Source organism: Mirounga leonina, unplaced genomic scaffold, assembly GCF_011800145.1.
Source record: "Mirounga leonina isolate KUSES-001 unplaced genomic scaffold, KU_Mleo_1.0 Mir_180, whole genome shotgun sequence".
Taxonomy (NCBI): Eukaryota; Metazoa; Chordata; class Mammalia; order Carnivora; family Phocidae; genus Mirounga; species Mirounga leonina.
This window is the reverse complement of record NW_023270469.1, coordinates 14,174,745-14,194,702: the sequence shown is the minus strand read 5'-3', so window position 1 is coordinate 14,194,702 and position 19,958 is coordinate 14,174,745. Positions and strand designations below refer to the sequence as shown.

The 19,958-nt window shown below is 45.0% G+C and overlaps 2 protein-coding genes across 5 annotated transcripts in view; one reads left to right on the top strand and one right to left on the bottom strand.

The window, feature by feature from the left end:
• The window catches only part of TXNL4B (thioredoxin like 4B), a 33,133-nt gene that overhangs the window by 345 nt on the left and 12,830 nt on the right, over positions 1-19,958 (top strand). Inside the window, exons 2-4 of one of the 4 annotated variants that reach the window (XM_035024865.1) lie at positions 2,166-2,334; positions 3,679-3,830; positions 7,324-7,489. In XM_035024865.1, the coding sequence (XP_034880756.1) occupies positions 2,203-2,334; positions 3,679-3,830; positions 7,324-7,408 (369 nt within the window). In that variant the 5' untranslated portion in view covers positions 2,166-2,202 and the 3' untranslated portion in view covers positions 7,409-7,489. Of the gene's footprint in view, positions 1-2,165; positions 2,335-3,678; positions 3,831-4,254; positions 4,772-5,685; positions 6,524-7,323; positions 7,490-19,958 lie in introns of those variants that run through there. The other 3 variants (XM_035024862.1, XM_035024864.1, XM_035024863.1) reach the window with 3 other exon arrangements.
• Positions 9,229-13,756, bottom strand: LOC118023605 (haptoglobin). Its single transcript, XM_035024861.1, has 5 exons — positions 13,543-13,756; positions 12,321-12,403; positions 11,909-12,010; positions 11,133-11,207; positions 9,229-10,138 (listed from the first exon to the last, which is right to left on the bottom strand). The coding sequence occupies exons 1-5, from the start codon at positions 13,545-13,547 to the stop codon at positions 9,360-9,362; spliced, it is 1,044 nt and encodes a 347-aa protein (XP_034880752.1). The 5' UTR covers positions 13,548-13,756; the 3' UTR covers positions 9,229-9,359.

Below are 19,958 nucleotides of genomic sequence, written 5' to 3'. Positions count from 1 at the left end.
TTTATTTCCACTTGTTTTTATATGCAAATGTATACATTTGTAGTATAGTCAGGTTTTGTACAGCAGTGGGATCACACTTTGTATAGTTTTATAACTTCTTTATCATGAGAACTTTTCAGTATCTGAAATACTCATTTGTAACACAATATTTTGGCCGTGTAATAATATGTTGCAGGACTGTACTGTCGTTTTTCCAGTCCCCTATTTTGGGCCATTTAGATTGTTTCCAATTTTTCACCACTAATAATATCTTTTCTACATAAATCTTTGTAGACGTGTGGAATTAATTCTCAGAAATGGAATTGTTGCTCAGATGGTTTTCTTCCTAGAAAACTTTTGCTTCCCTGCATTCCAGCGGGGGCAATGAAATGCGTGTCCGTTCACACTCTTGCATTATTGTTTCGCTTTACCAATTTAATGCCTTTGTCAAGTAATCTTCTAATTTGCTTTTCTTTGTTTACTAGTAAAGCTTAACTTTCCAAAGGTACAAACTTTGTCCATTTGTACTTCTTCTTTTGTGAAGTCTCTGTTGGTATTCTTTGCTATGAACATATTCTTAGGTGTGGCATCAGTTCTCCTCTCTTCCAACAATTATCCAGGCCCCTCGCCCCAGTGGACAGCTTTGCCCTCCCCTCACTTCCTCCTCTTTATCAGTAACATACTGTTTGGTGTTATTTGAATTCCCCCTACCAGTCCCCCTGCTTGTGTTTCCTCTCTTGCTATGTCTCTCTCTGTCAAATAAATAAAATATTTTTTTAAAAAAATAGGAACTTATTATAGCAGAAGGAACACTGCATTAGAAATTTGGTGGCTTGGATTCTAGTCCTTGTTGTAGCTAGAACGAAAACTGTAAGCAAACAGGTCTGTGAAATGGGGGGATTGGATTAGATCCCTTCTATCTCAGTATTTTATGACTTGTTTATTTTTTGTGTGTGGTTGTCACACACACCCTTAAATGATCTGTTTGCCATGTGGTGAGGTGCATTTAGTAAGATATGCACCAAGAATCTTTAAGCCAGGACGCATGATAATACTCCATCAGTAAAAGACTTTAAAAAGTATGGTACAGGGGCGCCTGGGTAGCTGAGTCGGTTAGGTGTCTGCCTTCGGCCCAGGTATCGAGCCCCTCATTGGGCTCCCTGCTCAGCAGGGGAGTCTGCTTCTCCCTCTCACTTTGCCCCTCCCCCCGCTCATGCTCTGTCTCGCTCTATCTCAAAGAAATAAATAAAATCTTTAAAAAAAATAAAACGTATGGTCCATGCATGAAATAGTATGTCCCTGTGACAGTGTGTGTAGGGATATGGAAAGATCTTTGCATGTTAGGTAAAACACTGCCAGGTGCAGAAGAGTGGGTAAAATATGTGTGCTGGACATCTGTCATTTGCCTCTTCAGCTCCACTCTTCCTCCTTCTCTAGACTGCTCTGGGACCAGGAGACTGGGCTGCCTTTTGCATCTCCCCTGCTGTCTGGTTCCAGTTTGAGTCAGCCAGTGGGCACATTAGCAGATCAGAGGGAGGGAGAAGAGTGGCTGCATCCCTTCACTGCAGGCTGACTCCCTATACAAGGGCCTTCTGCACCCCACAGTCCCGACCACACACTTCTGCTAACTGCTCCCTCCCATAGCCCCTTCAGGCCTAGGGGTAGGAACAGCACCCTGCTCTTACTAGCTGAAGTACAGCACTGCACCCTGTTGTCTTCGTATAATCTCTTCAAATTTGAGAATGTCATCTTTTTCCTGCTGGCACACTGGCAGATAGAATAGGCTATCTTTGGGGCAAAAGAGGGAAAAAACATAGGAATGCATATTGTATCTTCCTGTAAATGCATAACTAAACTGGAAGATAAGGTGAGAAGCTAATGAAAGTAGCTACATGGTGTGTGGGGAGAAATAGGCTAGTGCAAATGGGGCCAGTTGAGGGCAGACAAAGGGAGGGAGATTTTTCACAGTGTACATTTCTATATTGTTTGTTTTTAAGCTGGTGGACTTGCCACCAGCTTGTGCATTTAGTGTTTTCTTTTTACTTTGATACTTTGTTGTATGAAACCGTTTTTTCCCCTGGGAATAAAATGTATGTATATTACCTACTCCAAAAATTAAGTTGTTGTTTTTTTTTATTAGGACGCATGCACTTACTTTGTCTTTAAATATTGCAACTGTATTTCAGAACTGACAGTGAGGATTACTATTTGGATTATTTCAAGATGAGCTTCCTGTTGCCCAAGCTAACTAGCAAAAAAGAAGTAGACCAAGCAATAAAAAGTACTGCAGAGAAGGTGTTGGTCCTCAGGTTTGGGAGAGACGAGGATCCTGTCTGTCTGCAGCTAGATGATATAGTAAGTGAATTTTTCAAATAAAGGGCTTTTATCAAAAATCTATATATTCTCTCTTCAGTATCTACAGAGTGCTTGGAAGGGAGCGGTCAGGCCCAGAGACACAGTTTTTTATTTGTTGGCACACTTTCACCAGTAGCTGGTCATGTGCCTGCCCTGAGCTGGGCCCCCAAGTCTCTGATTGTGCTGAATCTGTCCTAGATGTCCTTGCCCACCAGCAGCCATCCAAGTTCAGTTTCACCAACAAGGCCGTGGAGGACCAGAAACACTATTAACAAGCATCTGTGAACATTATTTTACTTGGTGCTCATGATAGTAGGACAATTACTATTCCCATGCGGGGAGATGATCGGCAGCCAGGGAGGTCGGGTGACGGCCCACAGGACAAAACCACTAACCTACAGAGCTGGGGTTTGAACTTCCATTTCTCTGCCTGCAGATAAGCTTTTCTTGTGTGTTGCCTCCACTGAGTGCCTGATGATAATCTCTGATTTCATAACACATCTTCATACTCTGATGAGTAGGGAGGGGAGTATGAGACAGAATGGGTTTATTCCTGTCTCTTTTTATTATGGAGAGAGACTTACCCAGAACTGAGACCTCTTCCCAGCATCTCTATTGCTGCTACCCATGATGTGGATCCTGTATAAGAATCTTATTACTGTGATTAAAAATGAGCGTGTGATATGTTAACCTGAGGGGGGAAAAGGCCAGAGGATTATACCCTCAGCCGTAGAGGAGAGGGAATATCATGGAGCCAGGCTGCCTGAGTTCAAGTCCCAGCTGTATTGTTTACTGGCTATGTGACTGGAGGCAGATTACCTCAGTTTCTTCATCTAAGAAATGGGGACTATAATAACCTCATAGGAATGTTGTAAGGATTAAATGAGTTAACAAGTGTAAAGCACTTAGGACACTTAGCACATAATAACTGCCATGCAAGTCTTCACTATTTTTATTATAATTATCATTCATGGGGGAATTGGAAGGAAAGAGATTTGGGGGAATTTCAGTGCACAGTACATACTTCTGAGTTGTTTTTGTTTAAGTGAACATGGATTTTATAAATCCACAAAAAGTTCATAAAACTTTACTACCAAAACCAGATTTTTTTTTTAAATGTATTTTTAAAAATGTATTCACACAATTTTCCCAGGGCCCTCTCACAAGTCTACCAACAGAGACTCAGACTCTGAATGATAAGGTTATACTGTGTCTAATGTGGAACTCAGGAGAGATTCTCGCCCCAGGAATTTCTTTCAAACAGAATATCCCAGTAAAAAGTTTCACAGAAGAAACCTTAGCTGCCTCTCGTATTGTGACCTACCTGTCACTCTCTGTTTGCAGCTTTCTAAGACCTCTTCTGGCCTGAGTAAAATGGCTGCCATATATCTGGTAGATGTGGACCGAACTCCCGTTTACACGCACTATTTTGACATCAGTTATATTCCATCTACTGTGTTTTTCTTCAATGGGCAGCATATGAAAGTGGATTACGGGTAAGTTTGATTGACTTGACGTTACTATAGCGGTGGGAGTTTCTTTTCCCCAAGTAATTGCAGTAACTCGCCTACCTGCCTGTGCTGGTGGCTTTGTGAGCCTAATGTTGCTGTTCTTTGTTCAGCTGATGCATTCATTTGTTACGTGAAACTTGGGTGCAAAAAGAGAATTTCCAGTGCGATTGGCAGATTTTAACCTCCTACTGGAGCATGAAAGATTTGTACAATTTGGGAAGTACTAACCATCTTTCAGTGTAGAAAATACAGAACAGCTTTTTTAAAAGTTTCCCAGGAATTTCATCTAAAACAAAACATGTCAGTGTACTTAAACTTCTGGGACTGGTTGGCTGCATTTGAAAAGAAGTGTTCTAGCAAACTAAGACATGCTTCTCTCTGGCCAACTGTCCTATCTTCTGCCACTCAGAAGGTTTGAAGACATTCTTCAACCAACTCTGTCAAGAATAAGCACCGTGAAATCTTTAACACCCTCCACTGCATCCAGTCAGCATCCTAACACTTAACATGTATTTTCGGTGTGCCCTAGTTATCATTTCTTACTGTGGGTGAGGTGTCTGCTTGTCTAGATCTCTGTACCTTGTCTACGGCCATACCACCCTGAACGCGCCCAATCTCGTCTGATCTCGGAAGCTAAGCAGGGTCGGGCCTGGTTAGTACTTGGATGGGAGATCTCTGTACCTGTTTTGTCATAATCTTTCTGAAAGTGCGTTAAATATTACCTGTTTTAAGTATTTTAAAGCTATTTATTCACCTAGGATACAGTTGATGTAAGTATTATTTTGGTGCAATCTTTTTCAAGGGTGATTTATGACACTATTTACCATCTTAAAAGTCTGTAAAATTTTGGGGGCACCTGGGTGGCTCAGTCAGTTGAGCATCCAGCTCTTGATTTTGGCTCAGTTGATGATCTCGACATCGTGGGATCGAGTCCTGTGTCAGGCTCCAGGCTCAGCACAGAGTCTGCTTAAAACCCTTTCCCTCCCACCTCCTCCCCACCCACCCCCCACTTGTGCACTCTCTCTCTCTCTCTCAAAAAAAAAAAGTAAAAAAAAAAATTTTTTTTTTTAAGATTTTTTTTTATTTATTTGACAGAGAGAGAGCGAGAGCAGGAACACAAGCAGGGGGAGTGGGAGAGGGAGAAGCAGGCTTCCCGCCAAGCAGGGAGCCCGATGTGGGACTCGATCCCAGGACTCTGGGATCATGACCTGAGCCGAAGGCAGACGCTTAACGACTGAGCCACCCAGGCGCCCGAGGGCAAATGTCTTAATGCAGGCAGAATTGAGCCTCAAAGAGGTTATTTCACTTGCAGATTGGAAGGACATGCACCACATGCAGCCTCTGGCCTCACTGGTAATTTTTTTTTTCTAAAAAATTTCTACAATTAACAGACTTGAAGTTTGAAATAGTAAAATAATAAAAACAACGATTTCATACCCACCACTCAAAAGTATAAGTGAGGGGAACTCAGAGACAATGACCAGTTAACGGGCTTTACACAATGTAGCCAACAGCAGCAGCAGCAGACTATGCCCACGCCAGCATCCAGGCAGTTCTACTGGATACGGAGCTAAGAAGTGATGAAAACAGATTTTGAAGCGGGGGCCCTTGCATGATGGGGCTCACATGCCACCCCAGTGGCCGACGGCACTGGCTTTAGTCCTTTATCAGATGGGCCCGGTAATTGCAACCAGAGAAATCAATGTCAGGCTTCATGTCTTAAGTCTCCCCAACGAGAAGAAAGTTACAGAGCTGCGATTCATTTTGTTGTTCCTGAAGGTCTGCAGCGAGTCATCGCCCAAAGTTCTGAGCAAGGTTGTTTTTCTTCTGTGCTCTCTAGGTCTCCGGATCACACTAAGTTTGTGGGAAGTTTCAAAACTAAGCAGGACTTCATAGATCTGATTGAAGTAATTTATCGAGGAGCGATGAGGGGAAAACTTATTGTCCAAAGTCCTATTGATCCCAAGAATATTCCCAAATATGACCTCCTCTATCAAGACATTTAGCACATTTACTACTGAAAGTTGAAGACAAAGGCACATCTTGAAGCAGTACCTGAGCCCAGCTATGCTCTCTTCCTGGAGCCCTTCAGAAAGGTGCTCAGCGTCCCAGCAGAGAAGACGTCTGACAGGAAATACCCTGCCCCCACGTAGAAGGCCACGCTGGTACCATGATTAGCAGGGGTGGATGCTGAAATGTCTGCTCCCTGCAAACCTCAGAGCAGTCAAGACAACCGTGGTCCGTTTTCCCAGAGTGATTTTTTAAATCTATATTGTGCTTCTCCTTATTCCTTAAGATGATACAGAACCCTTCTAAACGTTGCCTAGTACAGTTTAATTTAACTGTGTATACTTGATACACAAGTAAAATAGAAAATCTGTTCCCACAAGAACAGAAACACTGCTTTTATACACTAGATGTACACACATACACAACGCGCACACGCTCCCCCTCGCCCATTCCTCCGTGCAGATATTTATCCCGTGCTCTCCCATCTCCAGTCCTGTTATCCCTGTTTCTCTTGGATAAATGATTCTCTACTGAGAGTGGGCAAATTTGTTTTATTTTGGAAACTTTCTGGCTGAGACTTTTAAAACAGTATCTCGGGGGGCGCCTGGGTGGCTCAGTCGGTTAAGCGTCTGCCTTCGGCTCAGGTCATGATCCCAGGGTCCTGGGATCAAGCCCAGCATCGGGCTCCCTGCTTGGTGGGAAGCCTGCTTCTCCCTCTCCCGTTCCCCCTGTCTGTGTTCCTGCTCTCACTATCTCTCTCTCTGTCAAATAAATAAAATCTTAAAAAAATAGTAATAATAAAACAGTATCTCGGTTTGCTCATTTTACTAGTTTTTATGTTATGAAATAGCCCAAGAAATGAGACTTTGAACCTTTACCATCCAGCACCCAATTTGAGTTAAACAAAAAATTAACTACCTGTAGTCAGTAGGAGCAGGTTTCTCCCAGAAGTCAGAGTTCTGCCTCTCTCTGAGGCAGAGAATTTCACTCCAAGCACTCAGGACTGGAAAGAGTTGTCAGAATTGTTAGAAATAACGTCTTTATGGTATTTGCCTGTTTTAATAACTTTATGAAGAATTCTCGCTCTTGCGGCATCCCCGACATAACCTGCCTCCACTTGGGCAAGTCACTGCTTCTCTCAAAACCTCTGGATCCTGACTTTCCAGAACAAGGAGGAGATACAGAGCCGGAGGGCCGTGGGCCAGGCAGCATCGACCTGCTCGACAGCTCGTGGCCAGCAGAAGCCCAGTTCTGTGCAGGCCAGCACTGTCGCTGCAAGTGTGTCCCCCCTTTACCAGCTGCATCCTTTCTGAGCCTCATCTGTAGGAAGAGGTCACCACTGATGGGGCACAGGAGGAAGGCTGCTGGGGGCTTTTGTGTCCTTAGCTGATGAAAGGAGAGAGCCGCCACCACCTCTGTGTTCTCTCCCCTCTTCCTGCTCTGGTTATCCTGATCCTTGGGACTGCAGCAGCCATCCTAGGACCACGAGGACCAGCCCTGGGATGAAAAGTGAACGTGCGGAGAAGAACAATAAAAAGACCCTGGGTCCCTGATGTTTTGAGCCTCTGCGTGAGCTCTAGACCTGCCTCCTTCCAGACCCCTGTGAAAGAATAAAACATCTTCATTGCCTCTCACTGTTCGTTGGACTTTCTGTCAGAGCCTGAGTCACACGGTATTGACATGGGGTAAGTGCGCAGATATCAGCAAAAACTCAGAACTTGCATGCATAAAGTTCTCCTGTCTCCTCTCCTCCCGAGGTCTTCAGGGAATGTTTCTCTGAAGTCCCGATTTGTGTTCTTGTTCCTACCTTAGTTGCTTTCCATTCCGCAAGTCTTGATGAGTTCATACTGGATGCCCTGCCCGGTGCCCGATGCTCCATAAATACAGATGACTCCTGAGCGGGAAGAGGCTTCTCACAGGAGACAAGGCCTGCATCTCCAGGGGGGGCAGGAGGTGCTTGTGTGGAAGGGGGGAGTCGTTTCCCAGGAGAGGACGCCAGGAGGAAGAAGGCCCAATGCTGGAGGCAGCAGAACGTGTGCAGAGAGCTACGCGGAGTTCAGGGTCACTGAAACCTGAAGGCTAGCCCAGGAGGGCAGGAGGTGCTGCTGGGGAGGAAGCCAGAGAAGATAAGTGAATTGAGAAAATGCCAAAGGCTTCTCCTTAGTATTTTCGTCCTGAACAATGGCCAGAAGCCACTTAATGCAAGCAGATAATTCTTCAAGAAAAGAGTGGTTTTTTTCTTCAAGAAAACCTAGTGCTGAAGTAGTACCAGAAGAAAAAGACGTAACTGTATTCTGAGAGGCATTTTGTTTATGTGTGTGTAGCAAATTTCCGTTTCTGGCTCTTCTCTCTTTCACAGGTTTTAGAATAGAGATGTAAGAGCTCCACTGGTCCACCAGCTCTAAGGGGTTGAAAAGTGTTGATGGATCGGGAGCATGTGTTTGAGGACAGCTCCACAGTGCAGGGCAGGCCCTGGTGTGAAAACACTGACATCAGGGGGCATTTTACAGCAGTGAGAAGGAGAGGCCCTATCTTCATGTGACAAGAGGTGTCTTGATGAAAGGTCAGTGTGCTGAAGGCTTAACTAGCTGGAAAGAGTGGAAGAAGTTAGAAGAGCCTCCTGCTTACAAGGGTTCTGAAACTGTTCTTCTGGGAGACCCTTAATAGCAAGAGCCTGTCTTTGTGAAAGGGAAGACTCAGGTGGCTTGCACTTGGCTCCTGGTAAAGGATAGGTTTCTTCCATCCGGGGAAAGCCTACCCTATTGAGGAAGAGACCTGTAACTCTTTACCGAGTTCCAGAATGTTGGGAGGGACATTAGAGATGATCCGGTTCGAGCCGCTCGGGAAGGAAAGCGGGAACTGAAGGCTTTTGGCAGACAGACGGCCACGCTGCGATCTGGACCCAGCAAGTCCATAACTGCTGCCTTTCCCCCATCTTACTTTGTTTTCTGAAGTGCCGCTGTGTGGGAGCACAACTAGTAAGATTCTGCCTGCGGCAGAACCCTCGTCTTTGTCCCACGTTGAGCTGGCCTCTTCTTCATCAGCCCACACGCTCCCCTCGCTCAGTGCCCAGAAGCAAGAGCGTGCGGGGCAGAGAGCCGAGTTTCCTATTCAGACCGGCCTGGGTTCGCGGTGAGTTCAGCCGCACTGCTTACCCGCTGTGTAGCCTTAAGCAAATCACTTGCCTTCTCCAAGTCTGTTTCCTTGTCTCTGAGGGTCTTTCGCTGAGGGTGACCCCAGCACGGGACAGTTCTGTGTCGCCTTAGGGGTTTCTAGTTGGCTTGGGCTGGTTTCTGCCACACTCCCAGTATATACCACTCTACTACTTAGCTGTTGCTGTACCATAAATGAGAGAATAAAAACAGCACAGAAGTGACTCAAAAGAAAGCTCTTTATTGGCTCAGCACCGCCTCACACCGTGTTTTCTCCCCTCCACTGCCATCTGCTTTCCCCTCTTCCAGAGTGAGTTCTGGCCCTCGGGCAAGCACTGCCAGCCGGCCAGCATTAGCTACCCGCCATGGTTTCCTGAACCCAGGCCAGAACGGAGGGCACCTTCACGTAGACGCCGTACTCGGCCACAGTACAGCTCTTGTCAAAGCTCAGGATTCCGGCCGCGTACCACGTGTCCTCGTCCTGGTCGTGAACAGCAAAGGCACTGCCAGCATCACCGTAGCAGGTGTCTTCCTGAAACTTGGAGAAGCCGGCGCAGAAGGTGTGCTCGTTCAGTATGGGCTGCACCCCCACGGGGCTCTTGGGTGACTTCTTCTCGGGCACTGTGCTGCCTTCGTAGTGCTGTACACATTTGTCCTGATCAGCCACCGGCAGCATGACATACTTGAGTAGCTCAGTATAATTCAAGTTGGAATTCCGCCCCCAGCCAGACACATAGCCCATGCGCCCCACTTCTGTGTAATCTTTGGAAGGTAGACAGATGGGCATTACCCTCTCATCAATGGGCACCTTCTGCTTGAGTTTGATGAGCCCGATATCGACATTGGAGTAGTCAGGGTGGAGAACCACCTTTTCAATCTCCACAAGCTGATTTTTCCCCACATAGAGTGTTAAAGTAGGGGCAATGTCCTTTGCTTTTGCATCATCCGTGTGGCCCAGGAAGAGATTTTTAGCTGTGGTCAACAGCCATTGTTCGTTGATCAGGGTGGCCCCCGAGGTGAGGTTATGGTTGGAGACCATCTTGGCCTGCCAGGGAAAGCTGCCTTTGGCATCCACGGATCCACCCACGATGCGCTGCACCTGATCCACCGGGTTCTTGGGCTTCCCGCATACTGTCAAGGAGAGCAAGAAAGTCATGAGCAGGAATGTGAGTCTCCCGGTGTGCGAAAGGGGGACAGCGGTGGTGGTTGCTGCTGTCTGAACTGTCGTGTTAATTTCTGCACAGCTAGAAATATTGACATGCCTTGCCTTTACCACCTGCTCCTCTCATTTCCATTGTTTACAGTTTAAAATGGTTCTTTTTTATAAAGTTGTGTACATCACTAAGACACAGTTCTAGTTCCTGCTTTTCTAGCTCACACACACACAAAAGAAGTATTGCTGAGATTTTCAAACCCTGGCTGATGAACTGTATGTATATTTAAATCATTTATCACAAAAAGCCACATCCACAACTCCCTGAAATTCATTGTGAGGATGAGAAGCTATAATAATTCATCCTCTGAATAAAGAGTGATCTGTTGCAGCATTGGCCAGAACTCAGATTTTAGATATTGCAGTTAATACAAGGCAGGTTAGTAGTTCTGCACTGCTATTGGCAGAAGAGGGCAGGCAAAATCCTCTGGTCCCAGGAGGGACACGGAAAGAGCAACATCTCTTCCTAATAACAAGAAACAGAAGTCCTAACCCCTCTCCAGCCTGCGTCACACTTCCATGGATTTGGTTTTGTTCTGTCCTCCCACAACTCGTTCTTCCTGGAGCTTGCTTTACACTTGATCCTGGGCTCCCTGGGCAGCCTGTGTGTACATATAGGGCCTCCTGACCCTAGAGGGCAGTGTAGACCGTGGATTCAGCCAATATCCTGAAGGTCTAAATGAGCAAGATCCTTAGTGAACTTTACTGGGAGTGTCCTCACCTAAAAGTTCACTTATCAGCCTGACCCTTTGTGGCTCTCCCTCGTCCCCCGTCTTGGCTCTCATATGCTCAGAGGAAACCAGTCGGGAAGGATATGCCTCTGGGACGTTTTGATCCAGATGCCTGCCCATGCAGGACACTCTCAATCAACACGTCCCCTTGGTCTGCTTCCCAAGACCCCTGGCTTCCTACCTGCTTCACATTCAGGCAGCTTCTCTCCAATGATCTTGTTTGTCCAGTGCTTCTCACTGTTCAAGGTGTACAGTCCTGAAACAAAAGGAAAGAAGTGAGTCAGAAGAGAAATTGAGTCTGGACCTAGCATGAGGAGGGAAGGTGTTTAAAGGTGATTAAAGAAAGGAGAAGGAAGGGGCAGGGGAGAGGAGGAAGGGAGGAGCATTGTGCTGGAAGCCAAGTGCTGGGGCGCCGGTGAAGCCCCGCAGGACAGATGTGTGGTGGCGGCGACGCAGTACAGTATAGGAATTGGGGTTCAAATTCTGACTCTCCCTCTTACCGGCCACCTGAACTTGAGCAAGTTACTCAACCTCTCTGTGCCTCCGCTTCCTCATCAGCACAATGAGAATAGTAATAAGATCTCTTCAGGGGGCTGTCGTGAGAACTCTGAGCAAATACATGTGAAGCACTTAGCGCAGGGAGCACGATACTAGGTCAGGGCCACCTGTCGTCATCACTGGTGCCACCCTTGGTTCTTTTACCACATCTCCTTTGGGATGAATAGGCTACATGGCATTACCTCCCCTTAGTAAAGGGGCAAACTTGAGGCTAAGATAATTTGCCCAAAAGGCCACAGTTACTGGTGACAAAACCCTTATTAGAATCTACCTCTTCTGGTTCCAAGGAGAACATGTCAGTTTTCTGGCCCCTCACCCTTGGCCCCGGTCATCATGGAAAGACCCAGGGGCGGGGGGGGGGGGGGGTGCTGTGCGCAGGGACACTTGTCCAGGTCTTACCGTCTCCTTCAGTGCGCAGTCTGTAGAAGGGCTTACACTGGTAACGAACCAAGTGCTCCACGTAGCCATTTTCAATCTCTGGGGGCTTTGGGACACTGACCTCTGCAAAGAAAAATCATAGGAGGAGGAGGTTGGTCCTCGGAGACTGATGCCAGAGACCCGTGAGAAGTCCGTTGAGAAGAAGATGCTGTGCACATCAGCCACCCTCCACCTCAAATGGAAGCCAAAGGGAAGGCCATCCCCCCTCTATCCTGGCTGGCTCCCCAGTGTGCTTCACTGGACTGAAACACCAGAGATTAGGACGAGAAGGAGGAACTGGCTCTTCCCAAAGAGAGGGTGCAGATCTGATAGGGTCAAAAGGAGGCACAGCAGTGCTGGGACATGAGACTCCCACACAAACCCAGACACCTACCTGCATGATCTGTGGCCTCACTGTCAGTGCTCACTGCGAAAAGCTGCCCGCAAAGCAGGAGGGCAATGACAGCTCCCAGGGCTCTGCGAGAGAGGACAAGAAGGGCTGCACGACAGGTTTCCCCGCCTCACGCGCGCACATGCGCACCCACACCCCTCCTGTCAGGCCGCCAGAGAAGAAGCTTCGTGGAAGTGCTGACACCAAGAAGGGGCCTGCCACCATCATCCACACACCCACTCGGTGGGGCAGCTTCCCACTACACCCAGGTTCCCGCGTGCTCTGCGCCGCTCGGAATTCTACGTGGGCTTCCGAGAGGAACCACCGAGATAGGAAGGCACATAGATCTGTGGGCCTCAGTTTCTGGCACCGTTTAGGAAACATTAAATTGCCAATAATATGTGAGCTCCCCTGCAAAAAGCCTCCCTCAGGCACCCCTAAGGTCCTGGGCTACAGGGTGCTGCTAATAAAATGTGGATGACCTGAAGATGGAAAACAGGGGTTTCCTAGGCTATTCTCTCTACTTTTTAAATTTTTCCATGATAAGATGTTTTAAGTATACAGAATTTAAAACACATACATGGTTTTCCTACTATTTTTTTTGTCTTCAGGAAACCCCAAAATGCCAAAAAAGGTTCCCAGGCAGATAACCGGCTTCCTGAAAGCCTGACTGTGGACTCGGGCATCAGTGGCCAGGCCCACTCACCACTTCCCCGTCTTGCTGACCGAGGCCAGCTCTACAGAGCTTGCTTGGCTATGCCAAGTTTGTAGTCTTGAGATTTCAACATTTCAAAAAAAATTTTCTTGTTATTTTGATAAAATCTCAGTGCCTTCATTGGGTCATTTATATGTGTTAGTTACTGTTGGTCCTATACATTTTTTAAAAATGAAAACATCTGCTAATGAACATATTTAAATTGCCAGAAAGCCTACCATGGGGGCCACTGACAGGCATCCCCCGCAAAGATGAAAACTGTAACCCCAAGGAAAGAGCCATCCCGTAGAGTAAGTCACGTTCTCACGGATGCAGAAAAGCAGAAGATTTAACACACGAAACCTCTTAATTCGCTATGATTTAACTCATCTGCCCTATCTCTTTGGGTTTGTTTTGCATCTCTCCTTTGGTTTCTCCCATAACTGGGCTGTCCCAGGGGTAAAGGATGTACACAGAGAAGGTTGAAGTAAGCTAGGGAAAGGGGGAGAAGCAGCAGAGCTGCGGGCTCACCTCATCTTCGGTTTGTCCTGGCTTTGGAAGAGAAGTACTGTGGGGGCCTCCTGCTGATGCTTTTATGTCCGCAGTATCTCACTCCACCCCCTCCTCAATTTTGTAATTCCTGTGTCTACACAACTTTGACCTTGTTAATAAGGTCATCGCATTTTCCAGTAACAGAGCCACAAACAGCATCCCTGTTAAGAGTTGAGCTCTTGCTTCACACTTGAGTTTCCCCTGGTGTTTCTCTACAAACCCCATAGAAGCCTGGCCACACTATGACCCCATGTGGCTGCCAAAGGGTTTCCCGAAATCAGCCACTGTGCGCAGGACTGGGGGAGGAGGTGTCAATCTGTGTCTCTTTGTTTTGGAGCGTTTTCAGTGCCGAAAAAGCCCTTGTGTGCGTTATCTGAAACCCACTATGGACGCTGCTGCAACCTGGCTGAGACAGGGTTCTAAAGAAAGCATTTCCTTTTCACAGTCATTTTCCACCCCCAGTGTTGACATCGCCCTATTGCTTAAAAGTTCTCCAACCTGAAATCAGTAAAATGTATTTATTGTGTCTTCTTTGATAGCTCTTGGCAAAAAATCACACAAAATGGTTAAAGCTATAGTGTAGGCTGACGCAGACCATACTCCACGTTCTCATGGTATTATAGTCCTGTAATTATTTTTTTAAGATTTATTTATTTATTTGAGGGGGGAGGGGCAGAGGAAGAGAGTCTCAAGCAAACTTCTTGCTGATTGCAGAGCCCATCATGGGGCTCGATCTCAGAACCCTGAGGTCACGACCTGAACCGAAACCATGGGTCAGGCGCTCAACCAACTGCACCACCCGGGTGCCCCAAATGTAGTCCAGTAATTAATCCAAATAGCAGTTGGGAAAAATCAATACACTTCAGTCGAATGTCTCTACCTCTATATCTCAAGTATTATTCAGTTGATATTTAATAGCAACTCAATAAAATATTGCTCTGTTCATTAAACAAAAGGTCAGTGATTCTTAGGTTAGAATGTACAAAAGAATCACTTTGGGGTATTCATGGTGGCACTGATGTAATAGCAAGACAACTGGAAATAGCACAAATGTCCATCAATAAGGGATTGGCTACAGACAAGCAAAAAGCAGAATCAGACCTATAAATACTGAGAACAAGCTGATGGCTCCCAGAGGGAAATGGCTGAGGTGGGGGGAGCGGGGGAGATGGGCAAATGGGTGAAAGGCAGTAGGAGATAGAGCTTCCAGTATGGAAAGAATAAGTCATGGGAATAAAAGGCACAGCATAGGGAATAGAGTCAAGGATATGGTACTAGTGTCATATGGGGACAGATGGCAGCTACCCTTGGGGTGAGCACAGCAGAACCCATGGAGATGGTGAATCACTATGGTGTCCACCTGAAACTAATGTAACATTGTGTGTCAACTACACTCAAATAAAATTTTTAATAGGGGAACGGCTAAATAACATGGTGTATTTGTATAATGGAATACAGAACTTCCTCAGCTTATAATGGGGCTGCGTCCTGACAAACCAGCTTAAGTTGAAAATACTGTAGGTCAGAAATTCATTTAATACACCTAACCTGCCAAACATCATAGTTTACCCTGGCCTACCTTAAATGTGCTCAGAACAGGGGCGCCTGGGTGGCTCAGTTGGTTGGGTGACTGCCTTCGGCTCAGGTCATGATCCTGGAGTCCCGGGATCGAGTCCCGCATCGGGCTCCCTGCTCGGCGGGGAGTCTGCTTCTCCCTCTGACCCTCCCCCCTCTCATGCTCTCTCTCTCTATCTCATTCTCTCTCTCAAATAAATAAATAAAATCTTAAAAATAAATAAATGTGCTCAGAACAATTACGTTAGCCTACAGTTGGGCAAAATCATCTCACACAAAGTCTATTTTATAATGAAGTGCTGAATATCTCATGTAATTTATTGAATACTATCCTGAAAATAAAAAATAAACTGGTTATATGGGTAAAGAATGGTTATTAAGGGGCGCCTGAGTGGCTCAGTCATTAAGCGTCTGCCTTCGGCTCAGGTCATGGTCCCAGGGTCCTGGGATCGAGCCCCGCATCGGGCTCCCTGCTCCGTGGGAGGCCTGCTTCTCCCCCTCTGCTGTCTCGCTGTGTCTCTCTCTGTCAATAAATAAATAAAATCTTTTAAAAATAAATAAATAAATAATAAAATTTTTAAAAAGAATGATACCACTTTGGGGCGCCTGGGTGGCTCAGTCGGTTAAGTGTCTGCCTGCAGCTCAGGTCATGATCCCAGGGTCCTGGGATCTTCTCCCTCTCCCTCTGTCCTTCCTCTCCCTGCTCGTGCACTCTCTCTCTCTCTGTCAAATAAATAAATAAAATCTTTAAAAGAAAAGAAAATAGAGACTCTAACAGATACTTGTACACCAATATTCATTGCAGCATTATTCACAATAGCCGAAAGGTAGAAACAATCCAAGTGTCCTTCAACAGATGAATAAACAAAATGTGGCATATACATACAATGGACTACTATTCACCTATAAAAAGTTCTGACACATGCTAGAACAATGAATAAACTTGGAAAATATTATGCTAACTGAAAGAAACCGGGCACAAAAATATTGTATGATTCCACTTATGTGAAATATTTAGGAGAGGCAAATTCATAGACACAAAGTAGATGAGAGTTTACCAGGGGCTGGGGGAGGGGAGAATGGGATATTATTGCTTAATGGGTACAGAGTTTCTGTTTGGGATGATGAAAAAGTATTGGCAATGGTGGTGATGGTTACACAACATTACAAATGTAATTAATGCCATTGAACTGTACACTTTAAAATTGGTAAAAAGAAAATTTATGTTACATATACTTTATCACAATAAAAAATTCATGAAAAAAATAAAGAACAAGCAAAACTAAATAATATATTTTACAGGCATAGATGCCAAGGAGACAAAAACTATATATATTTTTAAAGATTTATTTATTTATTTATTTGACAGAGAGAGACAGCGAGAGAGGGAACACAAGCAGGGGGAGTGGGAGAGGGAGAAGCAGGCTTCCCACCAAGCAGGGAGCCCGATGCGGGCTCGATCCCAGGACCCTGAGATCATGACCTGAGCCGAAGGCAGACGCTTAACCGACTGAGCCACCGAGGCGCCCCCCAAAAACTATATTTTTTTAAATATTTTAGTAGAATGGAAAACACACAATGTGAAATGTTGCTTCTCATAGGGAGGCAAGAGGAAGGCATCAGAGATAATCACATAGGTAAATATAAATAAATTATTGTTAATGATCCAGCTCTGGGCTGGGTGATAGGTTCATATATGTACATTTTATAATTATACTTTATTAAAATACATATATTTATATATATCAAATAATTTTCAATATATCAAATATATATATCAAATAATGTTTAAAAAATGAAGGGGATGGGGGGAATCACCTGACAGACATTAAGAGGCAAAACCCAGGTCCCTCCTTTTAGAGATTTGCTCCAATAAGTCTGAGCAGAGTCTGAGAATCTACATTGTGAGTGACCCTAATTTCTCCCATCCCTGCGTACATGCTGCAACAACTCTGCAGCTCAGTGGTCCTATGAAGTGGAGGGGGAGGTTTTCCCTTTGGGCTGCAAGTGCCCCTTCTAGAAATAAAACATTTCTCACCACCACTGTAGAGGAAATGCTCACCCACTAGGTGCATGAAAATTTGCATTTGCCTGTCTCAGAATGGGGACAGGCAAATTACATCTATTACACCTACCCCTTTTGTTGGGCAACAAGGGAGACTTCACAGCCTCTCTTCCTTGGGTATCCTTTATTAACTTGACAATAAAGAGTATCCAGCCCAAAGGCCTTCTGTCTTACCTGGGAGTTAGGGTGGGATGCTATAAGGTGGTGGCAGCTGAGAAGCCTCAGTGTAGCCAGCCACAGGAAGTAGTGAACACATTTTGTGATGAGAACAGAAAGCAGAAAAGCTTGAAGGATTAATAAAGCAGGGCAGCAGTTGACAGAGAAACGTGAAGGGCAGAGTTTTGATTTTGGAAAGAAAAAGATATTTTTTAAAAGTTTGTTCTGCCGTTACTGAAGTCTTGAAATTTTGCATGCTACAGAAAAATACAAATAAGAAAAAAGTCTTCCTATTATTTTGCCACCCCACGACAACAAATAACCACTACTAACACTTTGGTGTCACTTCCCTCCAGACTTTTCTCTGTACATAGTTTTGATAATTCTTTATACAGAATTTTTGTGGTCTGCCTTTTTTACCCAATGTTATAGGTGTTTTCCATGTTGTAGCAAACACTTTAACACACTTTTAATGGGGGTGCCTAGGTGGCTCAGTTGTTAAATGTCTGCCTTCGGGTCAGGTCATGATCCCAGGGTCCTGGGATTGAGCACCACGTTGGGCTCCCTGCTCAGTGAGGAGCCTGCTTCTCCCTCCCTCTGCTCATTTGCTCTCTCTCTCTCTCAAATAAATAAAAGCTTTAAAAAAAAAAAAACCACACACACACACTTTTAGGGGCACCTGGGTGGCTCAGTCGTTAAGCGTCTGCCTTCGGCTCAGGTCATGATCCCAGGGTCCTGGGATCGAGCCCCACATCGGGCTCCCTGCTCGGCGGGAAGCCTGCTTCTCCCTCTCCCACTCCCCCTGCTTGTGTTCCCTCTCTCGCTGTCTCTCTCTCTGTCAAATAAATAAATAAAATCTTAAAAAAAACACTTTTAATGCCACATCATATTTCTAACTTAAGGATGTGTCATATATACTATATTATTATTATTATTATTATTATTATTATTAGGTTGTGTGTCATATATACTTTATTATTATTATTTATTTTTAATTTATTTTTAGAGACAGAGCATGGGGATAAGGGGCAGAGGGAGAGAATCTTAAGCAGGCTTCATGCCAAGCACAGAGCCCTATGCAGGGCTTGATCTCACAACCCTGAGATCATGACATGAGCTGAAATCAAGAGTCTGAGTTTAATCAACTGAGCCACCTAGGCGCCCTTCCTGTATACTTTAAATATTCCCTCATTTTGGGACTTTAAGATGATTCTAACTTGTTATAAATATCTTCTATAAATTCAGGGAAGTGAGGTAGGAAGCCAGGCTAATTTTATTCCATATGGATACACAATTGATCCAGCATCATTTACTATAAACATCAAATCTTAGGTGTTCAGCTCAATGAATATATATGTATAACAACTATGGAGACAACACTCAGATCAAGATATAAAATATTTCTGGGGCATCTGGATGGCTCAGGCAGTTAAGCATCCAACTCTTGATTTTGGATCAGGTCATGATATTGGGGTTGAGAGATCGAGGCCTGTGTCGGGCTCCGTGCTGGGCGTGGAGCCTGCTTAGGATTCTCTCTCTCCCTTTCCTTCTGCTCCCCTCCGCCCCCACTCAGGCGTGCTCTCTCTCTCAAAAAATAAAAAAAGGTATAGAATATTTCTAGCACGCTAGATGACTGGGTTCCTTACAGTCAACACCCCACCCTCAAAAAGTAACCACTATTCTGACTTCTGTCATGATAGAATAGTTTTGCCTGTTCTTGAACTGCGTATAAATAGAATCAAATAGTAGTCACTTGTTTTTGGTTTCTTTTGCCCATCATTATGTCTGTGAGAATCAACCATATTGTCACATTAGTTTGCTTCTTTTTTATTCCTAAGAAGTATTCCATTGTATGAATAAACCACGATTGATTTATTCATTCTCCTGTTTATGGATGTTTGAATTGATTTCAGATTGGGGCTATTATAAATAAAGCTGCCATGAACTTTCTTGCACATGTCTTTTGATGGATACATGCATTCATTTCTCTTGAATAAATATCTTGCTGTGCTGGGATGCCTGGCTGGCTCAGTAGGTTAGGCATCTGACTCTTGATTTCAGCTCAGGTCACGATCTCAGGTTTGTGAGATTGAGCCCCACATTGGGCTCCCACTCAGTGGGGAGTCTGCTTGAGATTCTCTCCCTCTGTCCTCCCTCCCCCTGAGCTCTCTCTTGCACAGGTACTCTCTCTCTCTCTCTCTCTCTCTCAAATAAATCTTTAAATATCTTGCTGTGCCATGGGGTAAGCAATGTTAAGCTTTAATAGATGCTACCAAACAACTCTCCAGTCTACACTCCCACCAGCAATATATCAACGTTCCAGTTGCTCCATATCCTTGCCAATATATTTCAATTTTAGCCTGGTGTATATACAGCAAAATATAATGATGGCTTTAATTTGTATTTCCCAGATATTTAATGACATACAGAGCATTTTGTATATTCTTATTGGTCCATTTAGATAACCTCTTTATGAAATGTCTTTTACTTATTGATTTGCAGGAGTTGGTGTTTTCTTTTTTTTCTGAACACTAGTCTATTGTTGTATAGATGTAAACATCTTCTCCCATTCTATGGCTTATCTTTTCTCTCTTAATCA

Coding starts and splice junctions, on each gene's coding strand:
- LOC118023605 (XM_035024861.1), bottom strand. Junction 12,011..12,320: donor TGAGGCCACAGATCATGCAG/GTAGGTGTCTGG, acceptor TTTTCTTTGCAG/AGGTCAGTGTCCCAAAGCCC. Junction 10,139..11,132: donor GCTGCCTGAATGTGAAGCAG/GTAGGAAGCCAG, acceptor TCTCCTTGACAG/TATGCGGGAAGCCCAAGAAC.